Source organism: Perca fluviatilis, chromosome 2 (assembly GCF_010015445.1).
Source record: "Perca fluviatilis chromosome 2, GENO_Pfluv_1.0, whole genome shotgun sequence".
Classification (NCBI taxonomy): Eukaryota; Metazoa; Chordata; class Actinopteri; order Perciformes; family Percidae; genus Perca; species Perca fluviatilis.
The window spans coordinates 18,251,868-18,270,718 of record NC_053113.1 but is presented as its reverse complement, the minus strand read 5'-3'; the positions used below and the strand labels follow the sequence as shown (position 1 = coordinate 18,270,718).

Genomic DNA, 18,851 nt, shown 5'->3' with positions numbered 1-18,851 from the left:
TATTATTTCTTTGTTTCATTTACATTCTATCCTATACATGCATGTTAGATGTATGTGTATGTTTTAACCACTGCCCATCAAAATGTCTTTGAAAGTCCCTGGCAAAGTGATAAAATATACAAAACGCAGCCCCAAGGCAAGAAAGGCCCCTCATGCACAAATTCAAAGACCACGAAGGTTGATGTTGTAAAAGCAGTGCCCAAATCGCCATCAATCCCACTGTCTGCTCTGATGACACATGCCTCTTGGGCTTCTGCTGCTGGCCGTCCAATCCTCTGATGACCAAAAAGATTTCAAATAAATAAGGCAAAAGCATTGATGTTATAAATATGTGAATTTATTTGATCAAATATGAAAGTATAACAGAAGATTTCCTCAGTGAGGGACAAAAATTATTGTAAAGTAGCTGAATGCAAGCATTCAAGATGGGATGTACATTGTCAAAACTTAGGAGTGAAACTTAGAACAGGCTGGAGTGACATGGCTTGAGATGGAGAACCTTTAAACTGAAACTGTGAAATGATAAATAAAATAATCATCCACTCCAGAGTTGAGAAAATACACAAATGACATCCAAAGTCTTAAAAATGAATTCAAAAAGTATAAAAAAAAAATTTAAACAAATGGAAAATTTAGTCTGCAAAACATTTTTATAAAGCATGTTATGCGTTACAGAAAATAGGTAGCATAAAAAGCAATAACAAATAACATGTCCACACTGTACATTAGTCTACAGCAAAGTGTGTGTGTGTGTGTGTGTGTGTGTGTGTGTGTGTGTGTGTGTGTGTGTGTGTGTGTGTGTGTGTGTGTGTGTGTGTGTGTGTGCGTGTGTGTGTGTGCGTGCGTGTGTTCATGCATGGCAGTGTAGAGGCATTTCCCGTGCTGGCCTATGATGCTACCAGGGGCTGGCCAGTGATGGCTGGGCTCACGGCTGGTTGATCTGGCCCATAAAGAGAATAGTACCTGGGACAGAGACGGGGAGAACTCATTATAGTCAAGCATCGCTTTCTTTAGGGACAGCTCGTCGTCACTGTAAATGAGGGCAACCTCAGTGTTTCATGAGTTGAAATAAAGGTCATTGATTGATTGATTGATTGCGTTACCTGGTTTCACTACGCCTTACATTGGTGATTAATTTCCATATTTCAAATGGTAATACGTCTAGTTCATTTCTCATGTAGTTGCACAAATGTTAGATTTTCTACATACATAAATCATATAGATATAACATTTAAAGGTAAATCCAGATGAAAATACAAGACTTTACCTGTTGGGTTATGTCTGATGAGGAATAGGAAAGGTCTGTCCACTGTAACCCAAGGTGAAGAGGATCGAGCCAGCAAAATGGCAGCTAAACACAAAGCAAACAAATTGTGAAAACATGTCTGAACATATTACAGCATAGGTTAATGCACAATAATATGTTATCAACCTTTACATAGAACATTCTCATTAACTTACAGCTTTGTGTTTGGCAAAACATTTGAGTCCAAGACAAGGCTCACAGAACAAATACTCACTAGTGGCAGCTGATGCTTTTGTTCCATCCTCATTCACCACAACTTTGGCTTTCTGGAGTGCCTTGGATACATGCACAGGCTCAGCACCTGAGAAATCAATAACTGTTAATTAGCTTTAGACACGTACAGTACGTTAGTTTACAGACATGCCATGCCATCTTTGCTAGAACAAAGAACGGCACTGAAGTCATTCTTAAAAAAGGAAGATGTGTTCGGAGTTTTGCCGACCGGATACGGCAAAAGTTTAATCTATCAACTAGCTTCGCTACCTTCTTCGTTGCTCTGCCTGGTTGTAGCGCTATCCTATTGCGTGCAGAGGGAATTTGAAAGACAACCGTTTATCCCGCCCCTCGGATTGAGCTCCGTTAATGGTGAGTTCCCAGACCCAACATCTTGATGTGGGTCTGGCTTGTCAGGCTAGCTTAATCATGGAATGACTACAAAATAAAAAAACATGGACAAAACATTTCATTAAAACTTGTGTGTGACAAATATATGTCAAAATCTAAGCTTTGTCTAGGAAGTGATTAGCAAACTCGGAGTAGCAAACTCAGATTTATATGTATATTTTTTTAAATCACGCATGGAAATGTACACAAAAAAATTATTGCATCGAGATGCATCGATAATCGGTTTAGAATCGAATCGTGAGGTGCCAAGAGATTCCCACCCCTACTGACAGGTAACTCATAAATTGGACAGTTTTGGTGGCTGTCATCCTGCATCATCAGCGCTACACGGACCCACATGGGGAAATCAAATTCCAGGTACTGTCAGCAGGTCATGCACTGCTTTACTGATCCTTAAGTGTGTATTTATCATCTCTGGTGTCACAAAGAAATAACTGATTACGAGCATTAAAAGGAGAATTCCGGCCAATTTTTACGTTAATCTTGATCGCTATAGCTACGCGAGTACTTTCGATAGAAAAAACCCCGACCCGAATTAGTGCAGCTAACACGGAGAAGCTGCAGCTACGTACTACAGGCGTCCCCTGAGCTAAAACGGCAGTGGTTGGGGCAAGTTTTAGAGTGCCTCTGAACAGACACAAAATGCAATTAATATGTATGTGCCACATGAATAGGGCCCTTACGTGTCAACAAGATGCGTTTTCAACTCAGACATTGTTTAAATTCACCTACCCTGGTCCCTGTCTCGATCCTGCCGGTAGCTAGCTTGCCCTGCTAGCTGATAGCCGTTAGCTGCTAGCTGCCGTCCGTTGAGTGTATTCAGACAGGCTTCTGTGATAATCATCCCAATAACAATCCACGGAGTGGCGGTGGTGTGGCTATGTCCTCCAGAGGACAGGTCATGTCACGTCTTGTGTATTCCCCCCTAAAAAAACAGTAGTGCGGTAGTAGCTGTTAGCTGCTAGCTGCCCTCCGGTGAGTGTGTACAGCCAGATAGCTTTTAGCTGTTAGCTGCCGTCCGGTGAGTGTATTCAGCCAGGCTTCTGTGATAATCATCCCAATAAAAATCCACGGAGTGCCCGGTGGTCTGGTGGATGTCCTACATAGGACAGATCATGCCTTCGCAGCGAAAGGTTTAGATTATTTCCCTCTCAAAATAGGTAATTGAGCACTGTAGTGGTTATGACCATATCAGTGACTATGTAACTACATGGAAACGGGATAAACGATGTCTGTGGCTTGCACAGAAATAGCGTTACTGAAGCTTAGCTGTAGCATCGCGCTGTCTCCTGGGAATTCAGTTGTAGCAGGAAAAGGTAAACAGTAGTGTGCAGATTGGAGCGTAGTGTGTGAAGAGTGAAGAGCGGAGTTGTTTATAAGGGAAGAAGCTTGGAGTATGGAGAATATAGCAGATATACAACACACGGAAGAGCCTTTTGAGTTTGATGGTCGTCTTTATTTATTCGAACCCGAGTATACAGACGAAGAACTAGCCTCACAAGAGTTGGAAAGAATGAGACAGACAGAGGGGCAACAGGCAGATGAACTTGCTGCTCCAAGCACAAGCTAAAGCTAGCCTTCAGTAAATGGAGGACATAGCCACACCACCGCCGCTCCGTGGATTATTATTGGGATGATTATCACAAAAGCCTGGCTGAATACACTCACCGGACGGCAGCTAGCAGCTAACGGCTAACGGCTATCTGGCTGTACACACTCACCGGAGGGCAGCTAGCAGCTAACAGCTACTACCGCACTACTGTTTTTTTAGGGGGGAATACACTTCAAGACGTGACATGACCTGTCCTCTGGAGGACATAGCCACACCACCACCACTCCATGGATTGTTATTGGGATTATTATCACAGAAGCCTGTCTGAATACACTCACCGGACAGCAGCTAGCAGCTAATGGCTATCAGCTAGCAGGGCAAGCTAGCTACCGGCAGGATCGAGACAGGGACCAGGGTAGGTGAATTTAAACAATGTCTGAGTTGAAAACACATCTTGTTGACACGTAAGGGCCCTATTCATGTGGCACAGACATATTAATTGCATTTTGTGTCTGTTAAGAGGCACAGAGGCACTCTAAAACTTGCCCCGACCACTGCCGTTTTAGCTCAGGGGACACTTGTAGTATGTAGCTGCAGCTTCTCCGTGTTAGCTGCACTAATTCGGGTCGGGGTTTTTTCTATCGAAAGTACTCGCGTAGCTATAGCGATCAAGATTAACGTAAAAATTGGCCGGAATTCTCCTTTAATAGTCGATACTGGAACTGGACCTCATGTCGTCAATAATGACTACACAAGAAAAAAAACAGTTTAGTATTAGCCTGGTTGATTAATTATTGAGTTAAGTATTAAGTATTACCTGATTGCTAAATTACACCGCATGATGGCACTACAGCAAAAAAAATCCACATCTTTCAGACAGACACCGATTGATTTTTTTTCCTGGAGTAATCCTATGAACTGCTTTGCAGCTTACACCACATGATGGCAATAGAGCATTACATTTAGAGCTCCTGCGGATCATCCTGAGGAGATGAGGGAATGAAAAAGGAAGAAAAAAATGTCACATTGGACAGCTAGTATTGTTTACGAGCTCTGGAAGTAAACAGCCAACAATGCTTTCGTATTTTCAAGCTTTCCTCGTATCCAAATAAACCTGTTGTAAATACTTTGAGGCAGAAGACTCACTGAGGTGTCTGAAGTCAGCTTTGTCCTGACTGAACATGTCTGTTATTCCCAGTGCTGAAAGGGGGGCTTCCAAACATACCTCTGCATCAGCAGTAAACCTACAGACACACACACACACAGAAACACACAGACACACACACAGTGTTACGGACACATTCAGTCAAAGAAGTTTTAAGAGCAACTGCTGTACGTGTGTGTCTTACTTGGGGATGAGCAGGTGGACTTTTCTCATGTGCATCAGTTTGGACCAACTCTGCACTGTGGCTGTGCTGATGTGTGGGATGACACGGGACAGAGGTGTGTCCTCTTCATAGGGCACAACTATCACCATGCTGATCGTGTTGCCGTGATAGGGCAGATCAATTACCTTATATTTCAGTCCCTGAGGTGTGGTGGCTATGCCTGGCAGGGGAAGAAGAGAGGTTAAGGGTTAGGCTAATTGTTTCAAAGGTCTGGTGATGGTGGTAAGGATGAAACTTGAGTCAAGCCTTGTACAATGCCACATTATTTGTGTGACGGTATCCAACTATCCATTTTACCAGGATTGTCTGTTGAAGAACTTAGTGTTGATGTGGGTGACACTATTTTCTTTGTCTCTCTCTTTGCAGCTCTGAATCTGTATTTAGTATAAACAAACTAGAAACGGAAAATGCTGACTGACAGATTCTTCCTCAGAAATGACCTACCAGACAGCAGTTGTTTTATCTTAGCAAAGCAACAGGCTCTCTTGGACAGGTTGTTAGTTTCAGCAAAGGTGGGGGTGGGGTGGGGTGGGGTGGAGGGGCTCTGGGATGCATTTTTAGAGAGTGCTTTTCTCACCATTCAAATATGTTGACGCCTGAGATGGAATTCAGTGTGGCTGACTGTATGAATAATAAATGGTATAAATACCAACACATTTCCATCGTGTAAGGCACTTAGCTGCAAAATAAGACAAATGAACAGTTTAACTTACAGTAATTGTGAAAGTTGCTTTTGGCCAAAAGAAACCCATAAAGTCACAGCAGTACCTTTTCATTCGTTTCATACCACAAACATCCATTACATTTTTTTCATGCTTCATATGGTCATTAAACTAAACCACAGCACATTATGTTCTGAAGTCATAAAGCCACGTATGTGTAAATCCCATTATATTCAGAACTGTATCAAGCCATAGCCAAGTGATGCAGGGCTGTTACAAACTCTTTATGACCTAGGTACGGTACTTTGGGGACAATAATCAACTGGTCACACACAGCAGGACACGGACAAAAGACACAAACGTCTGTGGCTCGCAGCTGAACATGGCCTTAGTTTAACTCTAGCACTGTGTGAGAATCTATCCACAGCACTCCAACACAACTCTGACAACTCATCTAAATATAGATGAGTGACTAGTACATCATTATATTTCACACAGAACTAAATAATATCCTACGGATGGGGCATGTCTTAGCCTGCATTTCCTTACAACTCAACACATGCTGACCTATGAATCAAAAACTGGCAAAGGGCTGCGAATAAAGACAATCACAATCATAAAAACAATTTATCATAAATCAAAATCATAAAAACAATTTATTATCAAATCTACAGTATATCAAGTTGGCAGACCTTACTTTAATAGCAGCTTCTAACTTTTAGTTACTGTCTGGCACTCATGCTATACTACTTTATGGAAAACCCACTAATCCAGTACCCAACTAAATCTGTATTACTGTATGACTAAACAACATACCTCAACAATCTACCCACAAATACAGCATGTATAAAAAATAAGAACGGCCCCTATTTTAGAATTAAATTCCTCTGGATGTATATACATAAAAATCCAAAGTTTGTTTTTGTCATATTATTGTGTAAGAAATATTATGTAATTTTATTTGTTTTATCACCTATACAATTGATGACCTTCTTATCAGGCCAATTACTTTCAAGTTAGAATCCAATAGTACGACTATCTACAGCCGAACCCTACCTTCTAATTGCGGCCCTACATTTAGTGGTGAAATGTAAAGAACATCTGTTATTCAGCATCATGATGGATGTACACCCTTGGCTGTATGTAAGCAAGTCAATTATATAAAAGCAAAATCATTAATACTGAATAATTTCTCGATTAAAAATATTCAAATGGTTAGTCTCACACAGAAGGCCATCAGTGGAAACCTCTCACACATCACCGCTCACCAATGCTGAAGACAGATAGTTGGGACATCATTGGAACATTATATACATTTCCATTTCCCCCTTTGAAGGCCCTCATCTTGGTGTTCTCGGGCTGGAAGCGAGATTTCCATAAGCCTTTGAAGTAGATTGCGTTGACAGCAACCAGACGGGTCAGAGCCGAGTCCAGCATGTCTGCTTTGATCAAGCTGGGGATGTGACCTGGACAAACATGCAACACGGGAACATTATTCAATCAGAAATATCTTATAAATCTCTTTTATATTCACTTCAGCACAGATGAGAAAGAAATAATGCAACATTATATTAGAACCCATCAATCAACGCAGTAGAAAATTGATCACATTACAAAGTCGAGGCTTCATACTGTGCCTTTGCCTTTGATGTATGAACACAATATGAATAGACTTGCAGGTAAGGATACAGGGGCCCAAACACCCCAAGCAACTCTCACCCCCCCCTAGGGTGATCGGAAATACATTTTGCGCCTAATTCACAGGTGAATAAGTGTCTCTTAGGCTCAATCTCAGTTGTGTTCTCTCAAAACTTTACATAATTCAATACATATCTGTCTACAACTATGGAAATCATAACTGGGTCAAAAACATTTTTACAGCTGTTGCTTACATCTGCCTTTACGAGGGCTGTTTGAGAATATTTTATATTCTGCGTATACTGCTGCTACATTCATCCATGACTCCTACCTTTGGTCTTATTGTTGACCCATTCATTGATTTCATCTGCTGCCACATTGGGGTTGCTGAAGTCCAGGTCCCTGCTCTCACATTGGAAGTTGGCTTTGTTGGTGGATACAAAGGCCTCCTCCATGGGAAAGCCCTCCTGGCTGAACATGGCGTTGGCAATCAGCACAACGTCCTGTTTGGACTTAGCTGTCAAGGTCTTGTGTAGTTTCTTCAACATCCTGTAAGGGCCTGTGCAGACCAAGTAAACAGAAGTGAATTAGTTTTCAATTATTTCTTAGGTTTTAACTGTTGTGTATCTGGCTCATCTGACTGCAGTGACTTCAGTTCATGTTAAGAGCTAATCGACAAAATTCTAATACTGAGACACAACTGGCATATAATGTTCACCAGCACAACTCCAGGTTAGCGCTTCAACTTCTACTGCCAGGAAGAGTCCGTACCGTTTTTCTTGTAACGTAGACCATTGAGGACCTGCTTCCGAGTCTCTCCATGTGCTCCTGGTAGCAACATCCCAAGGATGGAAGCTACACCATGGGGTGAAAGAACCACATTTTCCAGTGGCTTGGAGCGGACTACCTGCTGAAATACCTGTATGCCCAGATCAGAGCCCCGTTCACCATAGGAGGGAGCCTGGGAAAGCACACCCTTATGGCCATACAAGGTCACCAGTGCATACAGGCAGAATAATGAGCGATGCTTCATCATCAACTCCACAGCACCTAGTACGAAACAAAGAAAAGAATATTAGATACATTTTCTTGTAAGAACCACGGCAGTCTCATCTGTTGATTTGTTCTCCAGTAGACATACAAATTACAGGTAGCATGTATTGTTTACCTATGAGCATCATCAATATTTCATTATTATGAGAAGTACCATCTGAACAACAACAGATTTATCAAAACATCAATTCACAACAATAGGCATTCCTTTAAATAATAATTCCCAAGAGTCAGATATCACTTCCATATGACTCATCATGGGTAACTGCAATTTGCTTGTCCTTGGCAACATCACAGTTTATTCAGTGGTGCAGGATCTGACTAACTCTTACTCACACTCTAACAATAACACTTTTGTTTACTATGTTTTAGTTCTTTAATTTTAATTTGAGACTAAATTAAATCTTTCAGACCATTTTAGGAAAATTATTCAACCTGAACCCCACTCACTGAAGCAGAATGGATGTAGCCACAAGAGGCAGCCAGAATGCCTGCTGGCTTGCTTGCTTAGAGGGACATATTACATCTGTGATGTATTGTACATGTACCTACTGGTGGTAATCATGTTTTATCTTTCAACAGTTTCAGCGTGAGCTGTGCACATTTTTTGGTTATTCGTTATAGTCCTCATGGTTCATTAACCCATTAGATTTGCAGTTAAATCTCTGAGATTGTTCTCAGAAAAAAAACCAAAAAAACCAAACTCCATTTACAAAAATGTGGCGATTTGATGGCATTTTGATATAGTGACTTGAAATCCCTGTACGAATAAAAGGTAGCGTTTGGCATAATATGACCGACCAATCAGCATTAGTTTAAATAAAACTGCTATTTTAAGCCACAGCAATATAGCTTTCTTTTGGTGGCAAAATTAGAGGAAATCCGAGCAAATTCTAAAAATGTATATTGTGTTTATGTTTATATATATATAAAAATATAAATATAAGAGAAGTGGATGTACAATTTGTCTATAATTTACGACTCCTGGATCATCTGTATTTGAGCGGGTATAAGTTAGCAGCAGGTTTGATATTCGCAGGATATTCGTTTTCGACCTACCCCCATTCAGTGCCTTCAATAAAATTCCACTACATTACTAGTGTAGTATGTTGAGGACAGCTTAGGACACTTTGTCAAAAAAAATCACAATGGTATTTGTTGTCGCTACCGATTACAAGCGAAAACAGCACTTCAATCTATGTTCCGGCTGTTGGCTGAGTTAGGGACCGTCTACAAATTACATTACTCAGGCTGGTGACATAGACTACTGGGATTCTTTCAGGAAAGAAATCACCAAAAATCACCAAAAGTACATTTTCTCATTCTGATTGCTGTAGTACTTGCCAATGGTAAGCCTTTACTTACTACAGGTCATATTTTTCTCATATGTCACATTATTGTGTGAACGGGATGGAATTAAAAGTTTAAAATATTCACTAAAATCAACAAAAGTACATACTATCCTTCTGATTGCTGTAGTACTTGCCAATGGTAAGCCTTTGCTTACTACAGGTCATATTTTTCTCATATGTCACATTATAGTGAAACAGGATGGAATTAAAGAGATTAATAATTATCAAAAATCAACAAAGTAAATATTTCTCATTTTGATTGCTGTAGTACTTGCCAATGGTAAGCCCTTTGCTTATTACAGGTCATATTTTTCTCATATGTCACATTATAGTGAAACAGGATGGAATATAAAAGATTAAAATTATCACCAAAAATCAACCAAAAGACATTTTCTCATTCTGATTGCTGTAGTACTTGCCAATGGCAGGCTACTACTTACTACAGGTCACATTTTTGTCATATGTCACATTATAGTGAAACAGGATGGAATTAAAAGTTTAAAATATTCACTAAAAATCAACAAAAGTACATTTTCTCATTCTGATTGCTGTAGTACTTGCCAATGGTAAGCCTTTGCTTACTACAGGTCATATTTGTGTCATATGTCACATTATAGTGAAACAGGATGGAATTAAAAGTTTAAAATATTCACTAAAAATCAACAAAAGTACATTTTCTCATTCTGATTGCTGTAGTACTTGCCAATGGTAAGCCTTTGCTTACTACAGGTCATATTTTTGTCATATGTCACATTATAGTGAAACGGGATGGAATTAAAAGTTTAAAATATTCACTAAAAATCAACAAAAGTACATTTTCTCATTCTGATTGCTGTAGTAGCTGCCAATGGTGGACTGCTAGTTACTACAGGTCATATTTTTTAATAAATATTACCTGTAGTAAGTAGTAGCCCACTATTGGCAGCTACTACAGCAATCAGAATGAGAAAATGTATTTTGGTTGATTTTTGGTGAATATTTTAAACTTTAATTCCTTCCCGTTTCACTATAATGTGACGTATGAAAAAAATATGACCTGTAGTAACCAGCAGCCCACTATTGGCAGCTACTACAGCAATCAGAATGAGAAAATGTATTTTGGTTGATTTTTGGTGAATATTTTAAACTTTTAATTCCTTCCTGTTTCACTATAATGTGACATATGACAAAAATGTGACCTGTAGTAACTAGCAGTCCACCATTGGCAGCTACTACAGCAATCAGAATGAGAAAATGTCTTTTGGTTGATTTTTGGTGATCATTTTAAACTTTTAATTCCTTCCTGTTTCACTATAATGTGACATATGACAAAAATGTGACCTGTAGTAACTAGCAGTCCACCATTGGCAGCTACTACAGCAATCAGAATGAGAAAATGTCTTTTGGTGATAATTTTAATCTTTTAATTCCATCCTGTTTCACTATAATGTGACATATGACAAAAATATGATGTGTAGTAACTAGCAGTCCACCATTGGCAGCTACTACAGCAATCAGAATGAGAAAATGTCTTTTGGTTGATTTTTGGTGAATATTTTAAACTTTTATTTCCTTCCTGTTTCACTATAATGTGACATATGACAAAAATATGACCTGTAGTAAGTAGTAGCCTGCCATTGGCAAGTACTACAGCAATCAGAATGAGAAAATGTACTTTTGTTGATTTTTGGTGAATATTTTAAACTTTTAATTCCATCCTGTTTCACTATAATGTGACATATGAGAAAAATATGACCTGTAGTAAGTAAAGGCTTACCATTGGCAAGTACTACAGCAATCAGAATGAGAAAATGTACTTTTGGTGATTTTTGGTGATTTCTTTCCTGAAAGAATCCCAGTAGTCTATGTCACCAGCCTGAGTAATGTAATTTGTAGACGGTCCCTAACTCAGCCAACAGCCGGAACATAGATTGAAGTGCTGTTTTCGCTTGTAAATCGGTAGCGACAACAAATACCATTGTGATTTTTTTTTTTGACAAAGTGTCCTAAGCTGTCCTCAACATACTACACTAGTAATGTAGTGGAATTTTATTGAAGACACTGAATGGGGGTAGGTCGAAAACGAATATCCTGCGAATATCAAACCTGCTGCTAACTTAAACCCGCTCTGTATTTGAGATAATTTGTCATCATCATCATTTGTATTTGTCTGTCAAATGTCCAGGAGCACTCGCACACATGACAAAAAGGCATCCTTGACGACCATGCTTATTATCATACATTGAGCATACACCTAGACCTGCAGGGAGTCCAAGAAAGCAGCTCCACACTGGATGTGAGGCGCACTTTTTGCCTGAACTATTCCAATGTAAGTCACGTTAACATAACTTAACTAGCTACTACTTGACGTTACACAAATAACGTTTAACGTTTGCGTTAGGTGGTGTCAAACAAAAGCCGCATGATTTATGTTACAGTTAGCTAACTGAAACAATTTTATTTAAACGGGTAGGAGCAACTTCGTGCGTCGGACTACAAGGTGGTGCTCAACCTAGGTACGTTAACGTTAACGTTAGGAACCGTTTGTCAACTGTTTAGAATAACGTTAGCTAGCTGCGTTAGTTGAGTCTACTGTAAAAGTAGCGTTAATGTTAAAAAAAAACCACAGTCCTTAACTTACCTATCACGAGGTGACGTTAACGTTACTCCGAATTATGCCGCAGGTGAAACTGTAACCTTACTAGTCTGCTTTTCACTACCGTCAAAACGAGAAACGGTTGGGTCGCAATGTAAATGAGAAACACTCTTTATTCCAGTGAAAGTGAGAACTACTACTGACTTCGCTGTTGACTTAAAGAGGACTTTATTGGACTGAACTCCGCCTTCAAACCGAGCATAAAGCGAGTGTGTCTCCGCAAAACGGTTGCTGGTCTCCGTTAGTGTCAAACTAAAAATAACAGAATGTGAGCTTCCGGTACACTTTCAAAATAAACCCCAATTAATGACACAAAAGTTTCACATCATTTATAATATACCGCCCATACTTTTACATTGTGATACAATTGTATTGTTGTAGGCCTACTTGAGAGTTTTCGCTCCTATTTAGCTGAAGAAGCAAAAAAAAAAAAAAAAAAAAAAGGTTTTCATGTTTAGGTCCGTGTATGTACTTCCTGTATAGGCCTACCTTTTGGCCAACTCTAGCTAACTTGACGCAGATAATAACTTGTAATTGTTTGCAACAGGAAGTGACAGTGATGGGGAATGTTTAGAAACAACATGTAAGAGCAGTCCTCTTAGTTTTGTTTAGTTCAATTCAATTCAATTTTATTTATAGTATCAAATCATAACAAAAGTTATCTCGAGACACTTTACAGATAGAGTAGGTCTAGACCACACTCTATAATTTCCAAAACCCCAACAATTACAGTAATTCCATCAAGAGCAAGCATTAGCAGTGGCTATCGCGACAGTGGCAAGGAAAAACTCCCTTTTAGGAAGAAACCTCGGCAGACCCAGACTCTTGGTAGGCGGTGTCTGACGGGCCGGTTGGGGGTGTGATGAACAGTGGCGATAATAGTCACATTAAAGGTCACAGTGACTTTGAAGGTTATCGTGGAAGTTCATGTCATAGCAGGGCACATCGTGTCATACTGAGTAGTGCAGTCCCCTATACCGGATCCAGACTACTCTGTGCATAGGAACATCACTGCAGGCGTTGCGTTCGGTGACGTAGCTGCAGAGCATGGGTGGATGCGCGGATGCAGCAGGACGCAGCAGGATGCGGCCCGGAATTGCAGAGAATCGCAGAGCATAGCTCTGGCAAAGAAAAATAAAAAAGGACTCCGGGAGTAAACTCCCCAGAGCTAGATTAGTAACAAGCATTTCTGGGACAGGATGCATACAAAAGTAACAAGTAGAGATGAGAGAGCAGCTCAGTGTGTCATAGGAAGGAAACAGCCTCCCCTGCAGTCTAGAATTGTAATAGCATAACTAAGAGAGGCAGGTTAAAGAGAGGTGCCTGGTCGGGCTAGAACTCTCCCCAACCGGATCGGGCTGTACTGGCCTGCCTCCCTCTACTCTTGCTATATTATTAATTATACAGTATATAAAACGATGTCTACGAGGAGAAGCAGGTGGGCCGGGTTAGGTGGCGCTGCAACTCCTCACTCCCCTAACTATAAGCTTTGTCAAAGAGGAGGGTTTTCAGTTTACTCTTAAATGTGGCGACGGTGTCCCGCCAACGCAGACTGGAAGCTGGTTCCACAGAAGCGAGCCTGATAGCTGAAGGCCCTGGCCCCCAGTCTACTTCCAGAGACTCTAGGAACCACAAGTAGCCCCGCATTCCGGGAGCGCAGTGCCCTAGTGGGACAATAAGGTACTAAGAGCTCTTCTAGGTATGATGGTGCTTGACCATTTAGAGCTTTGTAAGTCAGGAGGAGGATTTTAAATTCGATCCTAGATTTCACAGGAAGCCAGTGCAGAGAAGCTAATACAGGAGAAATATGATCTTTTCTCTTAGTTCTCGTCAGAACACGTGCTGCAGCATTCTGGATCAGCTGGAGAGTCTTAAGGGACTTATTTGGGCAACCTGATAATAAGGAATTGCAGTAATCTAGTCTAGAAGTAACGAATGCATGGACTAGTTTTTCAGCATCGTTTTGAGACAGGATATTCCTAATTTTGGCAATGTTACGAAGATGGAAAAAGGCTATTCTTGAGGTTTGTTTTAAGTGGGCGTTGAAGGATATATCCTGATCAAAAATAACTCCCAAATTTCTGACAGCAGTGCTGGAGGCCAGGGCAATACCATCCACAGTAGCTATATCTTTCGAAAACGAAGTTTGGCGGTGCGTTGGTCCTATCACAATAACTTCCGTTTTGTCTGAGTTTAACATCAGGAAGTTGTGGGTCATCCAGGATTTTATATCCTCAATACACGTTTGAAGTCTTGCTAACTGACCACTTTCATCTGGCTTAATTGACAGATATAATTGGGTATCGTCTGCGTAACAGTGATAGTTAATTGAGTGTTTCCTAATAATATGACCTAGAGGAAGCATATATGAGGAAAATAGAATTGGTCCAAGCACTGAGCCTTGAGGAACGCCATGGCTTACTTTGGCGTGCTTGGAGGGTTTATCGTTAATGTTAACAAATTGGGATCGCTCAGAGAAATAAGACTTAAACCAGCTTAGTGCAATTCCTTTAATGCCGACTAAGTGTTCTAATCTCTGTAACAGGATTGTATGGTCAATAGTGTCAAATGCAGCACTAAGATCTAGTAAAACAAGAATGGAGACAAGTCCTTTGTCTGCAGCTGTTAGAAGGTCGTTAGTAATTTTCACCAGTGCCGTCTCTGTGCTATGATTCTTTCTAAATCCTGATTGAAAATCATCAAATAAACTGTTGCTATGTAGAAAATCAAATAACTGATTAGCAACCACCTTCACAAGGATCTTGGATAGAAAGGGAAGGTTAGATATAGGTCTATAGTTTGCTAAGACCTCAGGATCTAGGGTGGGTTTTTTCAGAAGAGGTTTTATCACAGCTATTTTAAATGACTGCGGTACATAACCTGTTAATAAGGACATATTGATCATATCTAGTAGTTAAGTGTTTACCACGGGTAACGCTTCTTTGAGTAGCCTCGTTGGGATGGGGTCCAAGAGACAGGTAGATGGCTTAGCTGAGGATATCTTTAACATTAATTGTTGAAGGTCTATAGGATAAAAGCAGTCTAAGTATATGTCGGGACTAGTCGTTCGTTCTAGCGGTCCTGTATTTAAAGATGAACTGTTAGAAGTTAAGGGCAAAAGGTGATTAATTTTGTCTCTAATTGTTATAATTTTATCATTAAAGAAGCTCATGAAGTCATCACTACTCAGTGCTAGAGGAATAGATGGCTCAGTAGAGCTGTGACTGTCTGTCAGCCTGGCTACAGTGCTGAAAAGAAACCTTGGGTTGTTCTTATTTTCTTCTATTAGTGAAGAGTAATAGTCTGATCTGGCTTTTCTTAAGGCCTTCCTATAGGTTTTGAGACTTTCTTGCCAATCCAAACGGGATTCTTCCACTTTGGTGGAGCGTCACTTACTTTCGAGGTTTCGCGAGATTTGTTTTAATTTGCGAGTTTGGGAGTTATACCAAGGAGCTGTTTTCCTTTGCTTTATCGTCTTCTTTTTGAGAGGAGCGACAGAGTCTTAGGTCGTCCGTAGGCAAGTCGTAGCACCGTCTACAAATGTATCAATTTGAGAGGGACTGAGGTTAACATAGAGGTCCTCTGTTATGTTAAGGCATGACATAGAGTCAAATGCTGTTGTAATATCTTCCTTAAATTTAGCTATAGCACTATCAGATAGGCATCTAGTGTAGAAGCTATTATCTAGTTTAGTATGGTCAGGTAGCAAGAATTCAAAAGTAATTAAAAAATGATCTGATAATACCAAATTCTGCGGAAATATTATTAAATCCTCAATTTCAATACCATATGCCAGCACAAGGTCGAGGGTGTGGTTAAAACAGTGCGTCGCCTTGTGCACACTCTGACTGAAACCGATTGAATCCAGTAATGAGTTGAAAGCAGTAGTAAGGCTATTGCTGTCAACGTCCACATGGATATTAAAATCACCTACAATAAGTACTTTGTCTGATTTAAGGACTACACATGATAAAAACTCTGAGAATTCAGATAAAAATTCAGAATACGGACCTGGAGCTCGGTAGACAACAACAAATATAATTGGCTGTTCTGATTTCCGTGTTGGATGTTGAAGATTAAGAACAAGGCTTTCAAAAGCGTTATAATTCAGTTTGGGTTTAGGGTTAATTAACAGGCTTGAATCAAATATGGCTGCAACTCCCCCTCCTCGGCCGGAGCCTCTAGGAATTTGAGTATTAATATGACTGGGAGGAGTCGCTTCATTTAGACTAACATATTCTTCATGGCCCAGCCACGTTTCAGTAAGACAGAATAGATCAATTTGATTATCAGATATCAATTAATTTACTAGTACTGCTTTAGAAGACAGAGATCTGATATTTAGTAATCCACATCTAATTTTCCTATCCTTTTCTATCATTGCAGTGGTAGTTTTAATTCCAATTAGGTTGTTAAGTATTGCCCCTCTATTCACCACTTTGTGTGGTCTGTTGTTGATTATAATTGGAATAGTACTAGTAAGGGTTAAGGGTCACTTTATTATCCCCGAGGGGCAATTTGCATTACAGCCAGCAGTAACAAATAACAAATACCAAACAGCAACAAAGAAACACAACAGTATAACATAATTAAAATTTGGATTCACAGGATACTATTAACAATGGGGATAACAGCAGGGATGAATGATCTTTTAAATCTCTTCGTCCTGCATCGCGGCAGACTATATCTACGCCCGGAGGGTAGCAACATAAATTCACCCCACAAGGGATGACTCGAATCAGCCAGGATGGCTCTCGCCTTTTCAAAGATCTGGCCTTATATAGGTCATGAAGGCCATCTAACGGTGTGCCCGCAATTTTGCTGCACACCTTCCACGATATCTGCATTCTATTTTTTCTTTAATAGAAAGTGACCCGTGCCAGCAAATAAAAGTAAAAGTAAGAACTGATTCAATAAAACAAGAGTAGAACATTTTCATAAAAACAGTGTCGACATTGAAACTGCGAAGCTTACGAAGAAAATACATGCGCTGATGTGCTTTTTAACCACAGCATCAACATGGGACTCAAAGCACAGTTTACTGTCGATCACAGTCCCAAGATATTTGTACTGCTGCACTAGTTCAACTGGTTGATTGTCCATTACAACCGGGAAATGACAGCGGGATTTCTTCTGAAGTCAATGCACATCTCTTTTGCGTTTTGCCACATTAATGTTTAAAAGGAGGATTTACACCAATCAATAAAATCATTGACTACCGGACCATGTTCAGACCGTCGTCACTGCTGAGGAGAGACACAATGACAGAATCATCCCGCAAATTTAATGATGTGGCGCCGTTCCTGATGGCTTTGGCATTCATTTGTATATAAAACAAATAAAAGAGGAGAGAGGACACAGCCCTGGGGGGACCCAGTAGAAGATAAAAGGGCATCTGATAAAACACTGTTCACTTTAACCCGTTGTGACCTCACTGTTAAAAAATCCATAAGCCAGCAGATCAGTCCATTATCAATGTTATGAGCGTTCTTCAGTCTGTCTGCTAAGACATGGGGCTGAATACAGTTAAAAGCGGAGGAGAAGTCAATAAATAGTAGACGAACAAGGGACTTGGCCCCCTCAAGATGTACTGCATGTTACTGGGATAGTACTAGTACTACACGTTACTGGAATAATACTAGTACTACATGTTATCCTGCAGAAAACATTTTCAGATTCATCCACTTGTATAGTGCTATCAGGATCAATGCCTGGGGGACATGAATCTGTGATATTTTCAACATAATGTCAATACTTGCCTTTCAGTGTGGTCGTTATGTTGTCAGTTATATTCAATGGAAAATCGCTGCGGGCCTCCAATTTACCTTGATGCATTAGTAACAACACAAATACAGAGCATTAACACCAACAACATTCTCAGATTATAAAGTAGTGCCTTAATATCACATATTTGCTGAACAGACCATTAACTGGTCAGTTTGCAAAATGAACAGGTCTCATATGCCATATTAGGGGGGATTGTGGTTTAATCCTATTTTTATGTGATTTTGTACATAACCCCTAAGTGAACAGGTACATTTTGGCATTACTTGCCCAAAACTGACATCCATTCACAAAAAACACCTGATGCTTTTCTGTCTGGTGAGGTGATACAGTTGGATGGTGGCACAAAACATGCACACACCTGAAAAGAGGCTGAGGCTCAATTGCATCCCTGCTGCAGCCAAAGAGGATTATGAGTAGGTGCATGGGGAATTGAATTACAGTGGATTAAATGGGAGTATGGACAATTATGACTAAATCCATCCTTTTATGATTGTGGGCTATGATAATACTATATAATTCACATGTATATTTTGTGGGCTGATCCTCCGCTTTAACAGATTAGCTCCACACAGCCTCTATCTAAATAACCCAGGTGGAGGCTTTAAGAATTCACTGCCACAGCATGGGACACCCATAGTGGGGCTGGATTCAGAGTAGGATTTGGTCAACAGTCTTTGTGGGTATGTGGTTTGTTCTTGGAGTGGGGGTCTTGCATGTCCAGCTGAGATACAGAGATGGGACTGTTGTGTAAATAAACACTGCTTGTGTGGGGTCATTGTGTCTGTGTTTTGGAGGTAGTAAATGAACACACAGCTGTCTAATATAATCATGTCATTCAGATCCTGCTTTAAACC

The 18,851-nt window shown here is 40.2% G+C and overlaps 1 protein-coding gene across 1 annotated transcript; it reads right to left on the bottom strand.

Annotated features, from left to right (window-relative positions):
* Nucleotides 1-319: 319 nt before the first annotated feature.
* Nucleotides 320-12,449, bottom strand: serpine2 (serpin peptidase inhibitor, clade E (nexin, plasminogen activator inhibitor type 1), member 2). Its single transcript, XM_039780196.1, has 9 exons — nt 12,196-12,449; nt 7,942-8,220; nt 7,502-7,729; nt 6,801-6,998; nt 4,832-5,030; nt 4,629-4,726; nt 1,521-1,607; nt 1,268-1,351; nt 320-963 (listed from the first exon to the last, which is right to left on the bottom strand). The coding sequence occupies exons 2-9, from the start codon at nt 8,204-8,206 to the stop codon at nt 926-928; spliced, it is 1,197 nt and encodes a 398-aa protein (XP_039636130.1). The 5' UTR covers nt 8,207-8,220; nt 12,196-12,449; the 3' UTR covers nt 320-925.
* Between the last annotated feature and the right edge of the window lie 6,402 nt (nt 12,450-18,851).

Coding starts and splice junctions, on each gene's coding strand:
- serpine2 (XM_039780196.1), bottom strand. CDS start 8,206: ATGATGAAGCATCGCTCATTATTCTGCCTGTATGCACTGGTGACCTTG. Junction 1,352..1,520: donor AAAAGCATCAGCTGCCACTA/GTGAGTATTTGT, acceptor CTTTGTGTTTAG/CTGCCATTTTGCTGGCTCGA. Junction 964..1,267: donor CATCAGACATAACCCAACAG/GTAAAGTCTTGT, acceptor TCTCTGTCCCAG/GTACTATTCTCTTTATGGGC.